A 25995-nucleotide genomic window follows, 5' to 3' on the forward strand; every position below is an offset into this window, starting at 1 on the left:
AGCGAAAAAAGGGAACCGGACACAAATAAGAAAATCAAAAATCCATCTACTCTATACACGCTAAAGGGTGTTACATTTCAAATTTGGTCCACTTGAGATACTTGAGGTACCTTGTGTGATTATGACATATCCTCTTCTTTTATCAAAATAACGTCCAAGCATGAGGAGCAACGCATCAAAATTTTGCTTGTGCGTCTTGATTGTTCGTATGACTCCAACAATAAGTTAGCGAAATCCTTGAAAGTGCCCAAAAACAATTGTCAGTAACGTACTAAAATTGTTCTGGTGATGTTTGTCGATAAACGATCCATAGGAAATCGAAAGCCGGAAGCCGCAATGGCGACAAAGAGGGTACCAGCACTTTTAAATGGAATCCCAACCTTTCCATCAGAGACATGCTGGAAGCGTCGTCTATAAATTACGATCCAGCTAAAAAATGAGGCGGGCTTCGACTTACGAAACGAACGTCCAGTCGGACTTCATACAGCTTACTTAGCAGTAGTTTTTTACAGCAACCGGAAGAAAAAAGGTGGCAAGTACATTTTCAAGCATATGAAATTGTTGAAGATCACTAAAAACATCTGGTTTGGTATTTCCTTTAGAACCGGGGCAGTAAACCAGCACATTTACGTGAATGAGTGTGGGAAAAAACTTCTACTGCAATTTTGGACGATTCAACACGATCGTTCCGTGCTGTTTTGACCGGATTTGACATGCTGTAATTTTGGAACAAGGGCCATGATATGTGGTTTGTGGCGTCAACGTGTAGGTGGCACCCAAGAACCCTCTTAACACTATTTGAGTGTGGACTCCGCCCGATCGAGTAGCATGGTGCCACTGTTAAGCGGAAACCGTGGATATGTTCCGCGTAGAAACTGAGTAAACTCCAGAACATGGGTGAAAAAACCACCAAATTCAAATTTAACTCTATGTCTCAATGTGTTTATGTCGTAACTGTTACTCCGGCTCAAGGTTTCGTAGGAAGCTATCAGTCATGCTTCATGGCCCAAGTAACAAGTCTAAAGCCACCTGGTTTCACTTGAATTGTATAAAGGTTTTATTGCGGTATTAGTCATTACCTTTGGTTTTATTGTGGTATTGCGCAATACCAAATGGATACAAGTCCAAACACACTAATAGCTTGCTAGAAAATCATAATAAAACTGTTAATAAAGTTAATTTATTGTGGTTGCTTATATTACCACGTTAAAAATTTTTGGCTGCACCACGTCTCTTATAAATTTAGCATATGACATAGCAATGGCTCAACAAAATGGCTCACCAATCAAAATTGATCTTATCGCGGTTGCTTGTCAAACCGCAAGAAATCTGTTAGTTTTATAGAGCTATTAAAATAGTAACACCCTGACCAAACAGTTTTTTTGCTGCTATTATGAAGAACACTAAAGTTCAACACAAAAGTCATTTTTTATGCGTGGCCATATTGCCCTATTCTAGTATTTTGTTTTAGCTCGCAAACAAATATTCTTCAAAGCAAAGTTTTATGCAGAAAGAAACTTATTATCGATCGGATTTCCTGTCACAGGAAGCAACTAAAATGATTTTGCTAGAAATTGAGATCGACTACTGAATAAATTTTTTTAGAGTGGTTTTACCCCAAGGGTTATCACCAAAATTTATTTTGTTTAAACCACCAGTTTCGAAGGCGCGTTGATTTTATCCACCTATCATATCAATATGCAAGATAAAATTTAATGCGCACATGCTGCAAACCAATAAAATTGCTCAAAATTTATTAAATATTTTATGTGATATTTCATTATGGACACTATAAACCAAATCGTTCAGAATGATCTGTCAGTAAAACTAAAACTTTTCTGCTCACGGATATATTTTCAAGTTGACAAAGCTGGCGAACTAATATTTAGCTTGTCACCAGAGCGAAAAGCGAAAAGCTTTATTAAATTATGGCGGCGGCTGTCATGTAGCGAAAGCTTAACCGGTTCAATTTCTGCTTTCAGCAGAGCGTGATACAACTACTTGATTGAGTTTATAACCTGATTCTTGTAGAGGTTATGAAAACATTCTGAGGAGTGGGCCACTTGGTCAGAAAGTAGTATAGCGGTCATCACAAAGTTCTAGTGGAGCTCATAGTTTTATTAGCGGTTTTATGAAATTGGTCATAAAAACCACTATACGAACGTAATAAAACTTGGAATTGTTACCTGGGGGAGGATCGCGCAACTACGAACCAAATTTTTACCATCCGACAGATCCTGCAGAAATATCTGAAGTACAACGTGCCCACGCATCACATCTTTATTGATTTCAAAGCAGCATACGAATCTCCTAAAATTTCTTTATGTCGATTGGGGCGACTAGCAATTTGGTGTTACTAAAGGGTAATGAGCAAAACCAGGTCAGGTTCGATTAGATACCGAAGGAAATGCTGACAACATCTTATTATTATAGTCAACGTTTTTTGTTGTGACCGTTTCACTTTAAACAGCGACAAGCGTAGCTTCGGCGGTGCACTAATCGCTGTTTCCGAACGATATAGTTGTTCCCGCATTGACACCAGCATCAGAAAAAGTTTAGAATACCTGTGTGTTTCTGCTGTTATACGGGGCCATCGTTTCCTGATGTCTACATTCCACCCGACAAAAGCCGGTCAGTTGATTTAATAGAAGAACACATAAGCACCGTTCGTAAACTCTGTGATAGCGCTTCTCAAGGTGACCTTAAGCCGTATGAATAAAACAGTTTGCTTTGCTTTTCCCATGTAAATCTTACTCCATTAACTCTGCCGGAGCCGTGGTAGACTCCTCAGGATGGAACGAAATGACTTCCTAGCCTTGTTGCGGCATGAGCAAACATGTCTTGACAAGACAAGAAAGGAGTGTTCTGTTCTCAATATGGCAAAACTGGGGGCTATAGGGTGGGTTAAGGTCTTTCGGAACAAACTGGACCGCTTTATCTGCATACCATTCTTGAACGACTTTGCCAAATCTGGCCAAAACATCACGGGATGGTAGTGGGATCGAATGAACAGCATAATTCGTTTTTGGAGACACTTCTTTTGGTACAGTTCCGACGTCATTGTCTTATTTGTAACAAAAACTTTCGTTTTTCTGCCACAGCTGCAAATCCCCTGCCAACTCATAAATTTGCGTGCAAATTTGTCGGCAAAAACAAATTTAAATTTGCTTGGAACATCCCCCCGAGCCGTTTCCTAGTAAAATTTTAGACCTGGCATTTGGCCGAAGTCAGCCTTGACATAGGCTTCATTTTTCATTGTCCATCAGAAGGCACCGGTCGAACTTGGTTAGCACCCGATCGTATAGCTTTCGAGCACGGATTTTGGCCACACTATTCCGTTTTATGGTTCGGCTTGGCTGTTTGCTAGCTCGATATGACTTGATTCCTTCCCGGAGTCGAATTCTCCTCACGGTACTATGGGCAGCACCGAATTTTTTGGCCAAATCACGGTCCGACAGATTGGGATTGCTCTTGATGGTCTTCCAAATCTTACCACGCAGTTTCCGGTCGACAGTTCCACTCCGATGATTAGCTTGAGGCCTCCGAATCGTCGTCAATGTTTCCTTATACCGTTTGATAACGCGCCATACGGTATTTCTGGGCATTTTCAGCTGTTTAGCTAGCCTAGATGCGGACCACAATGGATTTTCCAAATAACTGTGCACAATTTTTGTCTTTCTTTCGGTTTCCATGTTGTTTGTTTACAAATTTACAGTCCTTTTACGGAATGTCAAAAATACATAGGTCGAGCTAACGAAATTTTCGCCACGTGGCCACCAAGAACTTCCAAATCCGTCCACCAAGAGCGCCACAATATGAGAAGAAGTTTGTTCTAATGCTAAAAGAAGCAAGCTTTACATGTCGATAATATCTACGGCAAACCCACAACTTGGCTTTATCTCCAAAATTGCCAGGAACTTTACGGATCCGCACTACCTGAAGGCGTTATACGGCTCCCTCGCTACACCAATTCTTAAGAACGCTTCAGTAATATGGACACCGCTCGATTTAACATGGAACTTAAGGATTGAACGACTTCAGAAAAAAGATTCATAGGGCTCGCTCTCGGGAATCTGCCGTAGTGTGATCTTTCGAAACTTCCGGCGTATCCAGATAGATGCCAATTTCCCACCTAGCACCATTTTGTTTATTGTAAATTATTGTAAATATCTCCTAACAAATTCGAAATCGTAACTAAAGCCTTATAGAGCGCGCCCAAGTTGATTTTCAATCGTATATAATAATAATAATAACTGACATGCATACGATTTTCAGCACAGAATTGTATAGCATTGCGGAGCGAGTCGCGCTTTATCGGATACTAGCTGACCCGACAAACTTCGTATTGCCACAAATTAACCTGTGTTGTACATAAATCATGAATCTCGGATGATCTTTGTCACAATCTCGAGTTTTGCAAGCCCCCCAGTGGGCGGCGCTTCCGACGGCGGGTCACCGGCAACACTCGCGACCGTCTCGTCCTGAATGATCTACTGTTACTATAGATGTTTTTGTGGTCTTGTATTGACTAATGTTTTATGGAAGAGTCTCGAATTTCTCGAGTTCGATTAGTTTTTGAGTTTCGCAAAAATTTCTGTTTTATTTGTATGAGAGTCCATATCCCCCTACCACAGGGGTGAGAGGTCTCTAACTATCATAAAATAAATTCAAGACTCCAGAAACTCCCACATGCCACATTTGGTTCCATTTGCTTGATTAGTTCTCAAGTTATAAGGAAATTTGAATTTCATTTGTATGGGAGCTCCCCTCTTAAAAGGGGAAGGGGTCGTAATTCACTATAGAAAAAATTTCTGCCATCTAAAACTCCCACATGCCAAATTTGGTTCCATTTGATTGATTAGTTCTCGAGATAAGAGGAAATTTGCATTTCATTTGTATGGAAGCCCACCCTCTTAAAGAGGAGATGGGCCATAACTCGCTTTCTAAAGAAGAGAGGGGTCTCAATTCACCATAGAAAAAAATCTTGCGTCCAAAACCACTTACATGTCAAATTTGGTTCCATTTGCTTGATTAGTTCTAGAGTTATGAGGAAATTTTTATTTCGTTTGTATGAGAGCCCCCCCTCTTAAAAAGGTAAGGGGTCCTAATTCATCATAGAAAAAATGGTTGCCTCCAAAAACACCCACATGCCAAATATGGTTCCATTTGTTTGATTAGTTCTCGAATTATGAGGAAATTTGTATTTCATTTGTGTAGAAGCACCCCCTCTTAAAGTTGGAAGGGGTTCTAATTCACCATAGAAAATATTTTTGCCTCCAGAAACCTCCACATGCCAAATTTGGTTTCATTTGCTTGATTAGCTCTCGAGTTATGAGGAAATTTGTATTTCATTTGTATAGGAGCCCCCCCTCCTAAAGTGAGGAGGGGTCCCAGTTCATCATAGAAAAAAACTTTGTCTCCAAAAACACCCACGTACCAAATTTTGTTCTATTTGCTTGATTAGTTCTCGAGTTATGAGGAAATTTGTATTTCGTTTGTATAGGAGCCCCCCCTCTTAAAGTGGGGAGGGGTTCTGATTCACCATAGAAAATATTCATGCCCTAGAAAACTTTCACATGCCAAATTTGGTTCCATTTGCTTGATTAATTCTCGAGTTATGAGGAAATTTGTATTTCATGTGTATAGGATCCCCCCCTCCTAAAACGGGGAGGGGTCCCAATTCATCATAGAAAAAAATTTTGTCTCCAAAAACACCCACATGCCAAATTTGGTTCCATTTGCTTAATTACTTCTCGAGTTATGAGGAAAATTGTGTTTCTTTGGTACAGGACCCCCCCCCCCTCTTAAAGTGGGGAGGGGTCCTAATTTACCATAGAAAATATTCTTGCCCTCGAAAACCTTCACATGCCAAATTTGGTTCCATTTGCTCGATTAGTTCTCGAGTTATGAGGAAATTTGTATGGAAGCCCCCCCTTTTAAAGAGGAGAGGAGTTATAATTCCCCTTATAAAGAGGGGAGGGGTCTCAATTTACCATAGAATAAATTCTTGTCACCGAAAACACCCACATGCCAAATTTTGTTCTGTTTGCTTGATTAGTTGTCGAGTTACGCAGAAATTTGTGTTTCATTTGTATGGGAGCCCCCCCTCTTAGTGGGGGGAGGGGTTTCTAACCATCACTAAAACCTTTCCTGGCCCCAAAAAACCTCTACATGCATATTTTCATGCCGATTGGTTCAGTAGTTTTCGATTCTATAAGGAACATACGGACAGACAGACAGACAGACAGACAGACAGACAGACAGACAGACAGAAATCCTTCTTTATAGGTATAGACTAGTTGAGCCCGAATCTTACGATCCGGAAAATATACATGTCTGTTCAGAATTCCGAAAACTGCGGAGACATTCCATTGGCCAGTGTTTGCAAAGATGTTTAATCTTAGTTCTTTGAGTTCTTATATTGCATAATATTGCTCTAAGATGTTGTACACAAAAGAGTCATAGCCGGAAACTGAAACAAATAGTTTTTATGGTCGAATTGGATTTTATTTAACCGAATAAAAACTTCAGGCTGTTTGCAACATATATGTAGTCTGATTAGAGTAAATGTTGCTTAGAAAATTCTTGATCGTTTGGTATCATTAACTCATTTTTTAAAATTTTGCGACTTGGTCCGGTCTGATTTAACACCGACCATATGATATCGCGACAAGCAATCAAGTTGAGCAGGCGAGTCGAGCAGTTGAATCAAGCAATCGAGTCAAGCAGCTGGGTTGAGCAGTCGAGTCGAACAGTCAAGTCGAGCAGTTCATTCGAGCAGTTGAGTCGAGTAGTCCAGTGGAGCAGCTGAGTCGAGCAGTCGAGTCGAGTAGTCCAGTCGAGCAGTTGAGTCGAATAGTCCAGTTGAGCAGTAAAGTCGAGCTGTCGAGTCAAACAGAAGTCAAGCAGATGAGTCGCAGTCGGGTTGAGTAGCTAAGTCGAGCAGTTAAGTCGAGCAGTCTAAGCGAGCTGTTGAATCCAGCTATCAGTTGAGTCGAGCAATCAAATCGAGTATTCTAGTCGAGCAGTTGAATCGAGCAATCGGGTTGAGCAGTTGAGTCGAGCAGCCGATTCGTATAGTCCAATCGAGCAGCTCAGTTATGCAGTCCAGTTGAGTAATCAAATCGAGCAGTCTAATCGACAAGTCCAGTCGGGCAGTCTAGTCAACCGGTTGAGCAATCGAGCAGTCCAGCGGTCGGCCAGTCAGTGGGGTGACTGAGAATACAACCCATTGCTACGAAAGCATGACGTCCTGTCAGCGACCTGTTTTTAGTTATCGATAAGCCTCTTATGACGTCCTGTCAGAACCTCTTATATAAATAGATTATCGTATATGAATACTTAGACATATAGTCGGAACGCTTATAATTATTCCTAAACACGTATATCGCCTCCAACATCTCCAAAATAGTCAGAATATGCCAGTTTTGCGCATAAAATACGATTTATTAGCATGAATATCTAATCTATATGTAATGCTGATTTTTATCTTTTATCAACACATGAAAATGTTAGCTGGGTTTTTTGTCTCGACACGATAGCTTGCAGACGAAAAGTACAGCAAGCTACTTTTATTGTAAAACGGCTAGCCGGCGACATCGATTGTCCACGGATTTTATCCTTGCTTGATTTCCGTGAATCAAGAAGAACATTACGACCTATAATGCAGCCTGGATTTCACCGTACTCGCTTTATGGTTACAACATGGTGATTCGTCATATCGTAACCATATTCGCCTATTTGCAGCAGTCGAATCTGCGTTCGAGTTAGGTATGACTTCATCTCAATTTGCCGAAAGAATTTAGTGGCCGACATTGGCTGTCTCGTCAAGTAGAACTGGCATTTGGGAAGACAAAAAGAGCCTGGTGCAGAGTTTTATGCGCTATTAAGCGTCCAACTGGGAAACCCGAGAAAACAAAAAATTAAACAGAATTAAACGGAAATTTTCACATTAACTGTTCATTAAATTTCTTCTAGATATTATATTCATGAGTAATAACTCTTCTTCTTAAGGTTGTATTTGGGATCATGATAGAAGTATTTATAGTTTTATGGAAACGCAATTTATTAGGCTGAAATATACATACTTCACGTATATTATTCATAACCAAATACCAAAGCTCTCGTTGAATGTTTGCACTGGTGGGATGCATACTAATCATTAATTCAATAGGGACAGCTTATGTTAAAATCCTTTAGAATGCCTCAGTCATCGGTTGAATTCTTGTTGCAGCACAGCCCAAATTTGCAACGAGCCAAAACTGGACTTCAAACAACTTTTCACAAAGAAACATTTTATTACTAAGGCTTAAATTATACTGCTATAAAAACTTCATGGTATGAGTATTTTGTTTATGGTTACCATCGTGGAAACGATTTAATTGCAGGCATGATTTTGATGATCTTTTACAAATGCAAACACATTGAGTACGGATTGTGCGAGCTTTGCATTCGAGCTGCATTCATTGAGTGCAGAGTTTTCGTCCCCGCCGCAACGCAAAAGTTTGAATCGCCTCCTAACCACAATGGCTTAATCTTCAGAAACCACAACAACTCGAAAATATTGGCTCGTTTTCCACAGCAATGATAGAGGCTGAAATTCCCTGCGTGCATACCAACTTTGTGCACACTTTTCCAATTGCTAAATTTGCCAAACAAAATAAACAGAAAGCAGGAAGATGACTGCCCCCGTCTATTGTTTCTTGCAATATTCACACAAAACATTGTTGCCCCCCATTAAAACCAGTCAGCCAGTCAGTGATAGCCCATATCGTGCGGTTCCAAACTGGAGAAGACACACTCTTGGGCGGGAATCGGGAAGAAAACTGAGGCGAGGCGAGCATGTCTTCAGAAAGATAAACAAAACGTTTTCGTTAAATGAATCTGGACGGCTGGTTCGGATGTTTCTTGAAAGATGGTTACAGGTTGATTTCGATGTCCGGCAATGTCTGCTGTGGAAGCTAAAAACTAAACCAGCCTTTCTGTTGTGAACCGCCTAGTCAGCAGCCGGATTGATGGCAATAAAACTCAGACCCGGTTGAGTCCAGACTTTGCACCGCATGCATGGTTCTGTCGGTCGGTTCGTCTTCAATCCCGTAACATTGTTGTGAGAGTAAACAAAGCAACTTTGGTCTGCTAGGATTCCCAGCTAGCACAATCTTCGACGGAAAGGAATTTCAGATCGGAAAGCCCCGATGTCAGATGTGGGCTGCTAGATAAACAGAAGGAGCGAGGTAAGAAACTATCCCTTTCGATTATTATGAGGGTAAAAATGCACCCTTATAATATTTCCAGAACCTTCCGGACTAAATTGCACCTTCGGTTCGTTTTCATTGTTGTCAAGCAGGGGCCTAAAAGAAGGGATCATATTTAATTGAAAAATAACTTTGGTCAACGGGAGCCGTCAGGCATTCTGATGTGTTTAGTTGGCACAATAAGCGCATACTATACAGTGAGAAGACATTTGACACCGCTGAAGGAATTAAAACATGACGTGGTCGTCTCCGCTGCGCTGCGCTGGCTGCCAAAGCTTCAGCAACCGGTCTTATTTTGAGGTTAACTTCATGACGAAAAATGCTGTTAGCTGCAAAAAGGTCAAACAAGAAAAAAAGCTTCTGGACTGCTGTCGCCGACTCGCCGGAATTCTGCCAAGAATGGAACAAAATAGAACAAAGGAACAATCGGGACGAAGAACTAAACTATTTATTACAAATTCCTTGAAATTCGCTCGTGTGGAAGCGAATCTGAAGCAGTCAGTGTGCAAAAAAGAAATGCTGAAGCACTTCATAACGACAACATATTGGCATTGACCAAAGCCAGCAAAATGAAAATAACAATAAAAATAATAAAACAAACGACGAAAACGAGATTGCTAATGTTCGTTTTTCCGCCACTTTGCTCCATGCGAGCAGCCGAAGCGACTGGAACCGATGCCAGCTCGTTTGACCCATTTCCAAACGAGTTCCTAAACCTACCTACCTCCGTATGAAATTTTCTGCCGGTGTGTCGCCGCATTATATAATGCATATAAATACATACAATCCCTCCCCCCCCCCTCCTCTCTCTCAAAAAACTCCCCCGCTTGCACCGCACGTTCCGTTCTTATCTTCATCTTCTGTTGGCCAAAGTTGCTCGTTTAGCCTTTTTTATGCCCACTTCAGCGTTCTAAAGTGCCCAGGCTCTCCGACTTCAGTTCGCAAATATACCAACTCCTCCGTTTTTCCGCGCCCCACACGTACGGAGCTCCTCGTGGTGGCAGTCCGTTTAGCTCTAACCCAACCAACCAACCGACGTTTGCAAGTCGACGAGAGTCGACTTTTATTATTATTTATTTTGAATTTGTAATCCTCCGTCTCTTCCGTGGAATCGAGGGGAAAACACTGGGAAAAGAAATCCGTAAAAAAGAGTGTATAATCAGTTAACACAGAAGATCTAATTTCTTGCTTCTTTTTTTTCTCTTGTTCTCATTGCAGTGACAGAATCGCTGTTCGCCGCAGGCGGGTATAATACGCCCCCGGCCAGTTCGCCGTTCCTTTCCTGCTCACCGCTGGAACTAGTCACCAAGAACTACCACAGTACCGGCGCAGCCGTCACATTCAGCCAAGTAAGTCTTATGTATGCAAATTGTTGTTGGTTTTTTTTTTTTGGACCCGGTATTGCACCGATTCGTCACAATCGCCAGGACAGTTTAGAGGCCAAATCGAGCGACTTTCCGAGCAGCTCGAATTCAAGTGACAGTTTGAGTTTAAGCTCGTGACAGACCGTGACCAGAGTTAAGACGGATTTATTTGTCTTATGGACACACAACTCTTCTAATGCAAACCGACGACCGACTCAACGCGACGGCGACGACGACGACGACGACGCTGGTGCTGGTGGAAATGCTGAAACTCTGTAGTTAAAGATAAACACCACTCTAGACTCTAGAGGGAAGGAAGCACACACTATTGTAGCAGCACAGTTCTAAATTATTTCTGATTTAGCTGCGAGTTCACACGAACACGGGACTCTAGCAGCGAATTAGATGCACAATTGGGCAACTTTTCACCAGCTCATTTGTCTTCATTCATTAGAGTTAAATGTTGCGAAAACCATTCACTAGCATTTGACGGTAATCCAAAAGGACTTCGCCGATGGAAAGATTTTTGTGTAAAATTGAGCGGAACCCATGGATTTTGATTGGATTGTAATTAATACTAACGCCACAGCAACAATCTTCTTCCCAAATAATCAACATCTTTCTGAACTGTTGATATCTTCCTTTTAAAACTTTTTGCTCTTGAAATAAGTTTAATTTGAGGCCATATACTCGCCGTCAGACCCAAACTTTTCGCTGGAGCATCCTATTGTGGTTTGTGAAATGTTAGAGTCACAAAGTTAGAAAGTTAGTTAGAAGACACAATTCAATGGGTGTTCCAAAATACAAAGGCCACACTTCAGATACTTCGTTTAGCTTTCATCCTTTCACTCAACTAACTTTTTTTATGCCGGCGGATGATAGTGAAACCATATTTCATGTATTGTGATGATACCAATTCTAAAAAATGTCTTTTGTCTTAGTTATTATGCTCATTTTTGAATTAGGGTAGTTGATCCAATAGTTGTGGGAAGTCGACGCACGAACCGTAGGGGTCGGATTCTGCTTGAGGCTCTGGCAAAGCTCAACGTAGACCTGGCCAGCGACGGCACCATAAGTACCTTCAGTAGGAATGGTGCAGAGTCTATCATCGACGTGACATTCGGCAGTCTTGGTCTGATAGGAGACTGGAGGGTAGACAAGAGTTACACTCACAGTGACCATCAGCCGGTCCGCAATGATGTCGGTCAGATAATGAGGCGGTAGGCGGCGGGTAGATGGCGTGTGACGCCATCATGCCTAGGAAAAGCCGACCTAGCTACGGTAGGTCACCGGTTTACTGGTGGACAGAAGAAATTCCGGAACTCCGCGGAGCGTGCTTTCGTACGAGGAGAATTATGCAAAGAGCTCGTTCGGACGAAGGCAGGGCAAAATATCGAGTAGCACTTGTTGCTGCACGCGCAGCGCTTAAGAGTGGGATAAAAACTAGTATACGAGCCTGCTTTGAAAGGTTATGTGCTAGTGCCAATGCAAACCCTTGGGGTGATGCCTACAGGGTCGTAATGGCAACGATCAAGGGCGTGATGGCACCCGCAGAGCGTTCGCCAGAGATGCTGGAGCGGATCATCGAGGGCCTCTTTCCGCGCCACGAGCTAAGGTCCTAGCCTCGGGCCGCTGAGTCGTCCCACGGCCGACGTTCCAGTATCTTAGACCATAGCGTAAGATGGTCGGCATGGAACAGCCAAAGTAACGTGGGCGACTGCGGTTTAGAGGTTGGAGAGGAAACGACGGTTATGAACTAGGAACTCATTGAGATCGCTAAATCCCTAAAGGTGAACAAGGCACCGGGGCCAGACGGAATTCCAAATATGGCCATTAAAGCGGCTATTTTAGAGGCTCCCGAATTATTTGGGGCAGTAATGAGTAGATGCCTGGAAAATGGCCACTTTCTGAACAGATGGGAGTGACAGAAGCTGGTCCTATTGCCGAAGCCAGGAAAACCTCCGGGTGTCCCCTCGTGATATAGGCCGATCTGTCTGCTCGATGTTGCCGGCAAGCTGCTGGAAAGGGTTATCCTTAACAGACAGTACAGTATACTGAGGGTACAAACGGTCTGTTAAAGAACCAATTCGGCTTCCGAAAAGGCAAATCTACGGTGGATGCCATCTTGTCTGTCACTAAGACAGTCGAGGTGGCAACCCATCGCAAGACGACAGGTATCCGCTATTGCACAGTTGTCACACTCGACGTGAGAAATGCGTTTAATAGCGCTAGCTGGGACTCCATAGCCAACTCGCTTCGAAACGTCCAAGTGCCGATGTCACTGTACAGGATTCTGGAATATTATTTTCAGAATCGTGTGCTATGCTACAACAAGGAGGAGGATCAGGAGTGCGTTCCAATCACCGCAGGGGTTCCGCAAGGTGCCATACTGGGCCCGGTGTTGCGGAACGTCATGTATGGCGAGGTGTTGAGGCTAAAGTTCCCGGTAGGGGTGGTGATTGTCGGCTTTGCGGACGACATCACATTGGAAGTCTACGGTGAATCTATCAGAGAGGCTGAGCTGACGACTGCTCACTCTATAAGCATTGTTGAAGATTGGCTGTGCTCCAGCAAACTGGAGCTAGCGCATCATAAAACGGAGGTTATCGTGGTGAACAACCGCGTGCAAATCGGTGCAGCAAGAAAATATCAGCGTCGGGGACTGCATTATTTCGTCAACGCGGTCCTTAAAACTGCAGGGTGTCATGGTCGACGACAAGCTTAAGTTCGGGAGCCACGTCGACTATGCCTGCAAGAAGGCTTCCACGGCTATTTCGGCATTGTCTCGTATGATGTTTAAAAGCTCTGCGGTATATGGCAGTAAGCGAAGGCTACTAGCCAACGTGGTCCAGTCCATACTTAGGTTTGGCGGGCCGGTGTGGTCATCGGCGTTAGGTACCAAAAGCTACCTAGGTAAGCTGGAAAGTACATTTCGTCTCATGTGCTTGAGAGTGGCGAGTGCGTATCAAATAGTTTCACATGACGCAATCTGCGTCTTAGCGGGTATGATGCCTATTGGCATCATCATCAACGAGGACGTAGAGTGCTTCAACCAACGTGGAACTAAAGGCATTCGGAGTACCATAAGATCGGCCTCGTTAACCACATGGCAGCGGTCATGGTCTGATTCCACAAAAGGCCCGTGGACACATCGACTTATCCCGAAAGTATCCGGGTGGGTCGACAGGCGCCACGGCGAAGTCCACTTCCACCTGACCAGAGATGCCAGAAGTGAAGACATGTCTTCATTTTGAAGACAAAAAAGTGAAATGTCTTCACTTGAAGACATGTGAAGACATGTCTTCACCATGCAGTTTAAATGGGCTGAAAGCCGAAGGAAGACAAATGAAGACAGTTTTCCTTGATTCGTGAAGACTTTTCAAAAAATCACCTGGCATCCCTGCACCTGACACAGATTCTGTCAGGGCAGGGTTGCTTCAAATAGTATCTGCACGCGTTCGGGCATGCAGAGTCCCCCGCTTGTCCCGAATGCGTGGATGTAGAAGAAACTGCAGAACATGCTTTCTTCATATGCCCTCGATTCGCGGGAGCGAGAAGCAAAATGATGACAGTAAGCGGACAGCACACTACTCCAAAGTCCACTTAGTCCAAAGGATGTGTTGCAGCTCGGACGTCTGGGGAGCGGTCAATGCGGCTGCTACCCAGATTGTACTTGAGCTACAAACCCGCTGGAGAGCCGATCAATGGCGAACAGCCTAACTACCATAGTCCAGTAGTTATCTAAGAAGGTGCGTTAAGCACAATTCAATAGCCCCTCCCTAAAGTAACACCGATAAGGTGGTGCCAAGGGGGATTGACGCTGGAGACTCGAGTAGGGTTTTAGTGGGTCGGGATCCTCACGCCCCGTTAGGAAGTCGGGCTACCCAACCCCACACCCTGAGTTGTCTTCTCAGTCTATCAGACGATAGTACCGTATCTTCTCAGGTGCTTAGCAGATTTCCCTACTCGTCAAAAAAACTCCCCCCGCTCCCCGATCTGCTCCGTCCTTCGCTCTCTTGGTTTGGTACCCGAGTGTTTAACTAACTAAACTACCGCCACCCGCTATACTGGGTACCATGACCGCTCCTAATTCTGCGCATTTTTCGTTATAGAGTAGGGCGGGGCATAAGTGCGATGTTTAAAGTTGTCACCAATTTTCGCGAGATATAAAGAAGGACAACAACAAAATATATTTTATAGTGATGCAGCTACTCAATGTCTTTACATTCAATGATAAATCATCTGGAACAATAGTGTTATTGAAAAGAAATTCTTCATTCTTCTGATCAAGGGCCGATTCGAACTTTTACCCCACTAGCGGGGCAAAAGTGCGAATACCGCGGGGCAAAAGTGCGAAGCTCAAATCCATGAAATTAGCACAACAGTAGCTAACAAAACCATATTATCTTCAATCTGCGGTATGTTTCGGTAAGGAATATTCTCAATTTACACCTTTTCTATTTTGCGCTGGTGTATTGCAGACTCCGACAGATCGAAACTTTCCCAAACGTTTGTTTTTTGTTTCATCAGCGGAAAAACATTGTTTTCCTTCGACCAACATCTGTAGAGTACACAGTTTTCTGCAGATCTTTCATTTCTAGTATCTATAATATAGTGCCGTAAGCTGTATATAATTAGCTATATATTTTTGCCTCGTCCATGAATCGCAATTTTGCCCCGTCCGTGAATCGCACTTGTACCTCGTTAGGCGCTTGACGGGGTTTGATATTAAATTATGGAAAAGCGAAATATATGTTGTAAACTCTTTTCACCGTATTTTCAGATTATTAACAGATATGCGAGTGATGTAAAACACTGCTACAAATTTTCAACAAGTAATATCCTCCTGTTGATACCGTATTACCCGTATAACAAAAAATTACATCAAAACCGCCCTAAAATAACATTTGCATATAACTCAGCAACTATGCTTCGTAAGCAACCAAAGTTTACGGTAGATTCAAGCTGTCAAAATAGTCACCCATTAATGCTAATGTAGTCAATTTACTCGGAATCTGCACCGATAAATCATTAAATCGCACTTTTACCCCTCCTTACTCTATATCAAAGGTAAAAATGTAGCTTCAGCCACATTTATACCTAGTTGTTTAACGCACAAATAGAAATGTCATTTTGTTTCAAACTGATATGTATGATTGAAATGAAATTATTTAATTTTTATATTGTTACTCAATTTGACAATACATTACTTTTAATTCAAAACTGTTATTTTCTTGATAGAAAATAGAACTTCGTTTTGAAACAAAAATATTTTTAGGTTGTTATAAAAATTTCGTTCGAAACAAATTGGAATTTTTTCGCTCCGTGATAGAAACGAAACCTTTCCCCGAACAACCCCGTTTAGAATCGCGGCTGTAACGCTGACAAACGAACAGCGTCGCGCGCAGCGCAGTACCTTACAAGTCGCAAGGGTCGTCGCATAGTGTCGTCGTCCCGTCAGTAAAATGAGCTAGATTCTCGATCCACGAATCGAACTTTTACCCCGTCATGAAATCGAACTTTTGCCCCGCTAGGCGCTTGACGGGGTTTGATTAAATTATGGAAAAGCGAAATATATTTTGTAAATTCTTCTCACCGCAATTTCAAGAGAGATATCTGAGTGATGTAAAACGCTGCTACAATTTGTCAACAAGTAATATACTTTTGTTGATATCGTATTTGCCGTACAACGAAATATTACATCAAAACCGTTCTAAAATAACATTTACTCATAATTCAGCAACTATGCTTCGTAAACAACAAATGTTTATGATAGATTTAAGCTGTCAAAGTACTCACCCATTCATGCCAATGTAGTCAATTTACTCGGAATCTGCACTGATAAACCATTGAATCGCACTTTTACCCTCATCGTACTTTTACTCCTCCTTACTCTATATGTATTTTTCAACATTGGACATTACTATGATTATTATGTTATGTTTCGATAAATGTCTGTTGAATATTAGCCATTATTCACAAACGGGCCATAATATTTGACTGCGAAATAGTTTAAAGTGCAAGTATTTTATATGTCAGAAAACATCGTCTTTAGCATCGACACTACTGTTTTTCTAGAAAATTAACAAATTTATGATCGAAATTCTTTGCAATGATCAAATTATCCAGCATATTTAGAAAAAATAATTAGTTTTAGTCATGTTTTAGACAAAAAGAGTGATTGCATTCAAGGACTAAGGAAGTGGTTTCTATGTGAAAGCACAATTTTCAATATTAGTCTAAAGTGTGATGTTCAGTATGAGGAAACACGAATCAATTCGCCCTTCATGTTATCGAGAGTGAAAAAATCAACCAAAAACCAAAATGATAACAATATTCCTGTGCCACCTGAACAGCACAAGAGGATGCCGAATTTTTGGTGTGCTTTCAGCGTATAAAGACATATAGAACATGGCATAAGTATTTATTGTTATTTTTTTGGTGCGCAGAATTAGGATCAAACATGCGCAGAATTAGGAACATGGACCAGAAAGTGCGCAGAATTAGGCACCGTGGATAAGTTTTCAAAACGAAAATTTTACTCAATTGGTTGTTGGCATTTTAATACCCATATTGTTATAAACCGTAGCACTACGCGTTGCTGCTATCAACGTTGCTAATACAAATCTAGAATACTTATAATAGCTCTTAACTGCGTAAAATATGATACGTTCACGGTATATGCTACACGTCAAACAAGTTAGTCGAAAATAAAACTTGATCCTGAGCCATCTGAACTACATATGTATTAAACGTGGTGGTACCTAGTTCGAAAAAAATTTCAATTTTCATTGAATTGAAGTAAATTGAGGCGTAGTCTAAACTAATCAACTCCAACATAGGGCCGCTGTCGAGTCCAGCGAATGCAAATTTTGCACTATCTGAGAAGGATCTCTTCTACGGATACACACAAAGCCGGATTGTATAATCGTGGTAATAAAAATAATGGAAAACGAAAATGGAAAAAAATATATAAAGATAGCCTGGTACGATCCATCGCTTTTTAATGGCTGCTTTTTAACAATCAGTAATAATTGCAGGATAAGCGTGACACACTCTGGTCTCGAGCGTGATATTAGGCTTGTCAACAACGTACGCCACGCGAAATAGCTGCGTTTAATGATAATTGCAATTCCGATGGCGGCTCGGTTTCCTGCAGATATTTTTTTTCTCTTTGCCAAGATCAACGGGAATTGATAAGACCACACCGTAAAAGCAATTGAAGATTGTGTGCAGTTCATCGGACATGTTTCGCTGTACCAATATAAACGAACCAAGCTGGTCAAGCTGAATACTTGCGTGAGATTTGGAATGAATCATTTGCATTCTGTCAGAACACTGGTTTGCACTGTTCTCAAAATAAATTGTTGCGATCAGGAGATCTAGTTTTAAATTTTCTACTCAATGATGAGCCTCAAAGAAGTAAGCTAGAAACGGTTCTAATTTCTATCTAGAAAAATAAACCGAAAGTCTTGCGATTTTATTGTATCGATCTGTTTGCTGTTTTTTTGTGTTTAACTCAAGTGAACCAAAAACATTTGCAGGATTTTCCTGAAAAACTTGGTGTATGTGTCGTTTCAACTTATAATCAGATAAACTATATTTCCTTGTTATGCAATTGACCATTTGACAATCTATGCAGAAAACTTTTATGCAATTACAAAGCTGAATCTAACAAATCTGAGCGCAATCCAGATATTGTTGTTGTGTTGCTTGAATTACACAGACAAATTCACTTTAGTTAGACAACGTTGTTGGATCATCGCATGACTAGAAATAATAATTTTCATTTAAAGCAGTTATCATTTGAGAAAAATCATTTGCCTACGTAAACGAGCGCATTCCTCCGTTTTGCTGACCGGACCTCCAGCGGAAAATTTCTCGAATGGTAACGAAAATAAATTGACAGCGAACTAATCCGCGGAATATAAAATTCCAAGACTTGTTTTCATGCCATGTCGTCCGTCCGTCCGGCCGTCCCATCAACTTTCGATTTTAATCACGGCGCTCGTTGATATCCGTTACACCACTCCGGTTTTCGTAAGCAGTTTTTTTTTATTTCTCAGTTTAGGCGCGGCCACCTTTCCAGCCAACGAAATAAACCATTACGGATTCGAATCAGAAGCAGCAGGAATTCGGTGCTAATGTATTCAAGTTAAACCAGCTAGAAAATTGCTGTACATTATTTATGTTACTATAATTTATTAATTTTTTTGCCCTAACACGCCGGGGCCTTTCTAAGCCGATCATACATTCACAGACACACACGCACAGGCAGTGTTCGTGGTGGGCTAGAATTTTCGAAATCCTCGTTGAACTGTGACTTTCGTGCTAGGGAAGTTTAAAATGAGCAACCCATCGAAGATACACGCGCAAAAATGAAGATTAATGTCCCCGCTCTCCGAGGAGAGATAATCTATTTTTAATCACCTGCGAGGGATCTCGGCTGCTGTCCTTCTCTCACGCAAGCCGGCTGCACTCGTAGGTATTAGAGTTTCAATCAAGCTTACGGAGGAGCGGTTGGACGGACTTGGTTTTGTCCAAACGGAAAAAGTACACACCCCATGCTGGGATGCCTGAATAAACAACGTCAGTGACGATTCATCTCTGCCAGCTCACTCGGAACAAACTTCAATTTCCATAGCTCAAACTGGAACTGGAGTGTGTGTACCGTACGTGTGAGTATGCGTTTTATTGGTTTCCTAGTCAGAACGCCGAGTGATTGATCTAAGAGGCAAGGTAAGTGAAAGCAGAGGCCATAGGAACAGGCGGCGAAGGACGTGAACTTTCCAACTCATCAATAACCCAAGAAGTTGGCTTTTGTTCTCGGCAACCATCCCCATTTCACGCAGGCAGCTAGCAAAACAGGTGATTAATGGTGGATGGGTTCAAGCTTCCGTCGGGGGGTGCGCGGTGTGGTACAAGTTGCATGCATCCGTCAAAAGAGCGATTCGTTTTTTTTCTCGCAAAACCGACATTGCTAATGACGCTAGCGAAAAGCTAATGCTTCTGCCAGAGCCAGAGGGCTCCATGCTGCTTCAAAGTGCAGGATCCAGGAGGATGATTGGAATGTCATTAGGTCATGGTTGAGTCGGACAGCGACATTGCTAACTGATAAATGGTAGACAAATAAAAGTTTTAAAGAATTTTTTATTAATTTTTATAATTAGGAAGATAATAATTAAACAATCATTTATTATGTAGAAAAATCTAGCGTGAAAAATGCTTTTTAAGAGGGTGCCACATTTTCTTACAGTGGAGCAAAACAAGAACAAATTAATGATTATGTGCCGTGAAAGACTTTCACTAACGGTCATGTATTGTTGGATTAAACTTCAGACGAGACAGGAAAGGGGGAATGGCAGCCATAGCTGAGTTACCAGCTGAGAACCAGCCGATGAAGCGCTGTTTTACTATCACAACAATTCACCAATACACGAGTCAATAAACATGGTAGAAAAATTAAATAATTAATTATACGAATTTTTCCATACCCGTCATATTCACCAGATCCAGCCCTATCTGTCTTATAATTGTTCCCAGATATAAAAAATATGCTGCAGTCAAAGAGATTTGGTTATTTACCGTAGCAAACATTCTCCTTCGAGGAAAAAGGCTAAGTTAAAAGAATATTTGAAGCTCACTAACGTGCCCAAACCTAATCAAAAACACATTTAAACATGGACAAACAGGATGTTGATCACCTAAGAAAACCTGGAAATTTCAGGAAAATCTAATTTGATTCTTCGCCTTGCAAAAACTAAAAGGTCATCTCCTCTCATTCCGAACAAAATTTTGCATCAACGGTGAGCAAAATCTCCAAGGAGTTTCCCAAAAACTGCCTCTTTACCAAACCAAATGCCTGCCAGACATATTTTTTCTCATTTGCAAGTTATCGTAAAAAGCTGTTGATAACCCTGACGCTGCTTTTCTTTTTATGCCATTTAGCAAAAAAGGCAAAGCCATGAGTATATAATCGTCCTTCAGAACTGGACCCTTCTTTATCGACCGACTTCGCAGCCGGTTATTAGAGTACAGGAAAATTACGAGGATAGTGTAAAGATCCTATGAACTCTCTATTGCGGCACCGCCCAGTCGAGATTCGAACATACGACGACTGGCTTGTTGGGCCGGCATCGTACTCCGGAGCTAACTGGCCGGGCATTTATAGTAGTCTTTATATATCAAAGCGAAGCTACAGAAGCGTCGTAAGTTTCTTCTCTTTCTTGAAGCAGCAGCCATACGCTTGGTCTTTGGAATGGTCGTCCGTGCTGAGAAGCGCGGCTATCACACGGAACATATATTGGGAAATTTGACCTTGAAAGACTTCGTTAATTTTGACTATCTAGCGATCAGAAAGCAATCTTTTCATGAAAACCGTCCAATCGCTGGATCTGTATGAATTTAATGTAAACAATTCAACTCCGTTGTGTATTGGAAGAGCTATTAGCGTTCAAAATCTTTCATTCTTTCATGTCGCTGACCTTAATCCAAATCTTGGAATAACATCTAATAAATGAGTAATATAATTTTCTATCTAAGCCATCTTCTAAGCCGTTTTCTGCTTTTTAACTTATCCTCTAGTCTTGGTGTAGGATTACGTCTTACAGGTAAGACGTAAAATTCCTTACAGATAAGAATGTAAAATCAAAACCGAATCTGGAAAAAGCGGTCACGGTCATTAGAACTTCGAACTTGACAACAAGCGCGTGTCGTCTGAATGTTTCCCAAATCGAGACCCATTTTGACCTGAAGTAATTGCATATAACTGTATCAAAAATTGACTGATTAATGGTAATTAATCAACGATTTTTCGCATATCCGTTTTATGTTTAAAAAGCCCAGAGCTGTTGTAAGTCTTTTAACATCCTGCGGTAAGACGTAGTTCTACGTCAGTTTTCGACCCCAGTTTCGCGGGATAGCGCACGCTATCGGCTACTCCGTAAATAGTGTGTTAATGACACACATTACACCCTGTAAATATCAGGGTGTAAATATCAGGATGCTACATCCTCCCCCCGCGTGAATTAAACAATTCAATTTGTGATATTGTTTCAGGTCATATACAGATTATTTACATATACAAATGGGTGCAATTGTTAAATTGTTAAATTATTCTTGTTTGTCATATTAAAATTTGTTAACTCTCATAAAAAACTGTCCAAAAGTCTTTATTGGAGCACGCATATTCGTCTCATTATCTACCATATCTCGTCTTGTTAGTAATATTACACGTGTACGAAACGTATCTTCCTGTAGCCACTGGTCATGATATTCTACCGATCTAACGTTTTAACGTTTTCAAAAAAGTGGCCCTAGCCTCATCTCGACTCAATTTTCATAGGTATGAGCCTTGGGGCTTTCGCGACTCAACCTTAACTAATGTTTGCTACTGGTTTTTCTCATCTCAACCTCGATGTTTTCGCCATGAACTTTTCCTCTTTCAATGCTAATTTGCCTTGGACATGTCCATTTCTCGGCTCAGCTATAAAATGCGGTGGCCACGCAGGCTTTTGCCGAATCAACGTTAATATGCATTAGCCATGCGCTTTTCGCCGGTTCAATCTTCATATACAGTGACCATGGAATTTTCTCGGCTCAATCTCAACATACGTTGGCCATTGCTCCTTCGCCGGTTCATCATTAATACGACCATTAACTTTTCCCGACACAATCTTACTAACATACGTTCAACTTAATGGTATTTTCACATATATAAAGGAGTCCGGCCAGCTCCATTTATTGTTGTGTTTGGGGCTCGTTGAATACAACACTATTCCGCACAGCAATAAGCCCGTCACCAAATATTTAAACGAGTCCTGCGAGCATCTTCACAAAACAAACGCCAGCCGCAGCAAATCTACACTTGTATTTGGAATTCTATCCGAATGGCCAATATACTGCGCTACAGAATATCACAGCAAAAGTTCAATTTGGCAATGGATCGCCAATGTGATAATCTATCTTTCTTTGCCATCTAGCAGCGAGCTACTTTCGACTTAATTTTCGCGGGACGGAGTATCGTAGAACGGATTTCAAGGATGATTTTGAAGCTTTAGATTAATACCAAAATTTTACGTAGCGGTTTTTGAAAATTCGAAAAATTACCAAAATGGCGGAGATTTTTCCAAAAGAAAGGTGTTTTTTCATCAAAAATCGCTAATTAAAAGCTCATAAAAATTGAAATATTGAGATATCAAAAAACGGCTACGTAACAATTTAGATAATTCATTTTTACATGCTGAAAAAAAATTCAGCCAAATCGGTCCACTAGATTCTGAGATGCACGTACCGCCAGCTAAAGAAACATGGTTTCGGAGAAAACGCGTTCAAAGTTTCGATCAGCAATGGACTTCCTTTGTGGTGACTCCACAATATTTGCATGACGTTTCTGAAGGTATATACGTCTCGAAAATATAAAAAAAATCGATTTTTCCGACATTCCAGGGTAGGGTCCACCCTTAAGCACTCGTCGGTCAGCTTCCTTAAGGTGATACGGTACTGAATCCCAACATGGCCGAAAAAATGGCGTTCATGTGAGGATATAGGTGCCATCGATTCGGCCATGTTGGATTCAGTACCGTTTCACCTTAAGCGTCCATGGTTAATGTCCATACAGGGCCACCGGGAGGATTAGTGTTCTGTAGAGTAGAAGTTTTGTGCAAATTTGCAAATTACGGGACTTCAGCTGGCTCCGTAATCCGTAGAACGCTCAATTCACGGCTACAATTCGTCATTTCACATCGCGGCTAACGTCGTTGCCTCATGTCACGAGCGTACCAAGCTACAGTAGACTCTCAGAAAAGTTAACTCTCTGAAAAGTTAATTGTTCAGAAAAGTTAAGCGTATATCAGCTCTCATGCAACGCTCTAAAAAGTTAATTTTTGCCTTAACTTTTCTGATAGTTTGAATTTATTGGTTGTCCAAGCGTTTCTTCACACACATGTGTTTACCTTCTATCTGTATTTCTCATTTTTCGGCTTATTGTCACCTTTCCACAGTTTCATACAGAGTCGCATCATAACTGGGATTAAATTAAACTCTTGTATCGGACAGTTGCAACAATAGTTCAATACGGGCATATAGTTACTTCAGGATTTTTGGAAATATACTGGAAAAGCGCAAACTCAGATTGAATTTTAAATGCAAAAGAAGGAACAGCAAGGAACTAAAAATTAGCCCGAACGCTTATTTTTAATCAAAACGTAGACTACGAAAAAACAAAAGTAAACTAGTGTAACCCACTGTTTTAAACTTAGTGAAAGGTATTATTTTATAAAAAACTATGAAACTATAATTTCATAAAGATATTGCTACATATTTCTTTCCATTACAACTTCCAGGTACATAAAAATATGTATCCTATATCCCGGAATGCATTTTTAGCTTTTGTATTCATCATTTTCAATGACTTTTAGGACTACTCAGAAAAGTTAATAGTTCGGAAAAGTTAATCGACCGATTCCCCAATCGATTAACTTTTCCGAGAGTCTACTGTATATGAATTCCTCCATTACTTCATATTGCTTCCCATCCAATTCCATCTCGCCTTCAACACCGTTTGGACTTCCATGTTACCTGCCAGCAACCATGTACTTCATTTTGGCGGTGTTAATGGTTAGTCCAATCTCGCCTAAAGGCCTCTTTTACTTTTCTACACTCTTAAATGATTCTACCTGTAAATAGGTCGGATTTAGTTAAAGCTAGGTTGAAACTACTCAAAATGCCCTTAAAGTGTACAAACTCAGATTTTGAGTAGTTTTTCAACTAAAAAATTGGCTGTAGGAACTTAAAATTGCGTTATTTGTCATAGAGAATAATTCGATTATCGGTAGCAAGTAGCCAAAATTGGTTGAAATTTTTACCCAAAGTTTGAGTTTATACACTTTAAGGGCATTTTGAGTAGTTTCAACGTAGCTTTAACTAAATTCGACCTATTTACAGGTAGAATCATTTAAGAGTGTACGATTGATTCCGTTGATGTCGACGTCATCCGCAAAACCAATAAGCATGTGAGGTTTCCACATTTGCTCTTCGTATTGCACCTTCCAATGCAATGTTGAATAGCAGGTTAGAGAGCGTATCCCCTTGCTTCAGTCAATCCAACGTCACGACCAGCACCCGCTATTCTGACGCATGATTTTGACCCATCCAGCGTCGCACGAATCGGTGTCGTCGGAAAACCATCTTCTAGCATTATCTGCCACTTCGTTTGACTGAATCGTATGCCGCCTTAAAGTCCACAAACAATGTAAGTGCGTATGCAAGTTGTACTCCTGGAACTTGTCTAGTAACTGACGCTGGGTAAACATCTGATTCGTCGTGAAGCGACCCTCACGAAAACCAGCTTAGTACTCGCCGACGAAGGACTCCGCTAACGGTCTCAGTCTACAGAACAGGATACGGGAAAGCACCTTATAGGAAGATTTTAGCAATGTAATGTCTCGATAGTTAGTGCCTAGATAGTGGACAGAACACGCTTAAACGAAATAGAAATGAGACAGTATTAATACGACGAGCTGGGTTTTTATGCTTTTTACCAATGCAGACAAATAAGCGCTTACTCGTTAGTTATAAGATTTTTTTTAAAGGTCACTTGAAATTATAGAATAAATTTTATTTTGAGTTCTATACATTTTTGTAAACGACAAAATTCGGCCCCTTTACTATTGCAGCTCAGGGCAAAGAAGCAGACAGAACAGAACACGTTAGAATGGGACCAACCAGAATTCAACAAAATGTACGGATCAAGTTCGCTTAATACAGGGTTATTTAAATTTTAGAAAACTCAAATCAAGCTATAACTTTTATTATTGTCACAACAATTATGATTTTCCGAAATTTGAAATTTCTCCAAACAATTGTTTTGGTAGGTTTGAAATCATTCTTTATTATTTATGGTTTTAACTCAACAAAACCTGCCTTACGTAGGCCTACGTCAACCATGCAGATATGTTGCAACCCTTCTTATTTATCTGCTCATTTACATTTCAGATAAATTCAAACCGATGCACTATGGACAAAAACGAGCAAAAAAACAGACGCAATTAAGATACGGCCTGCAGGCTGATAAAATATAGGTGATCTTATGTAAAATTTTCCGGAGAATCTCGTGGTGCCCACCCCTTTCCTGTTTGCCATCGGAAAGTGTTCCATTTAGCTCATTTTCTCCTATTTTTAATATTTTTTTTACACTTATTGAGCTATACCAAGCAAGGCTTTGAGAAAACATAACTTAAAACCCTTATAATTATGTGCAAAGAAGTCCGCAGAAACGAATAGGGCTTATCCCATTTAGTTTATAGCACAACAATTTTTTTGGTTGAACTCGCGTGACTAAGCCGGCCAGACCAAACGGGAACTCAACCAACAAAATT

At 41.1% G+C, this 25995-nt stretch overlaps 1 protein-coding gene across 3 annotated transcripts in view; it reads left to right on the plus strand.

Annotated features, from left to right (window-relative positions):
* LOC128743715 (protein winged eye) overlaps positions 1-25995 on the plus strand; it is a 193628-nt gene that overhangs the window by 118782 nt on the left and 48851 nt on the right. For all 3 annotated transcript variants that reach the window (XM_053840340.1, XM_053840342.1, XM_053840341.1), the window contains exon 4: positions 10473-10603. In XM_053840340.1, the coding sequence (XP_053696315.1) occupies positions 10473-10603 (131 nt within the window). The remainder of the gene's footprint in view (positions 1-10472; positions 10604-25995) is intronic.

The sequence above is a fragment of the Sabethes cyaneus genome, chromosome 3 (assembly GCF_943734655.1).
Source record: "Sabethes cyaneus chromosome 3, idSabCyanKW18_F2, whole genome shotgun sequence".
Classification (NCBI taxonomy): domain Eukaryota; kingdom Metazoa; phylum Arthropoda; class Insecta; order Diptera; family Culicidae; genus Sabethes; species Sabethes cyaneus.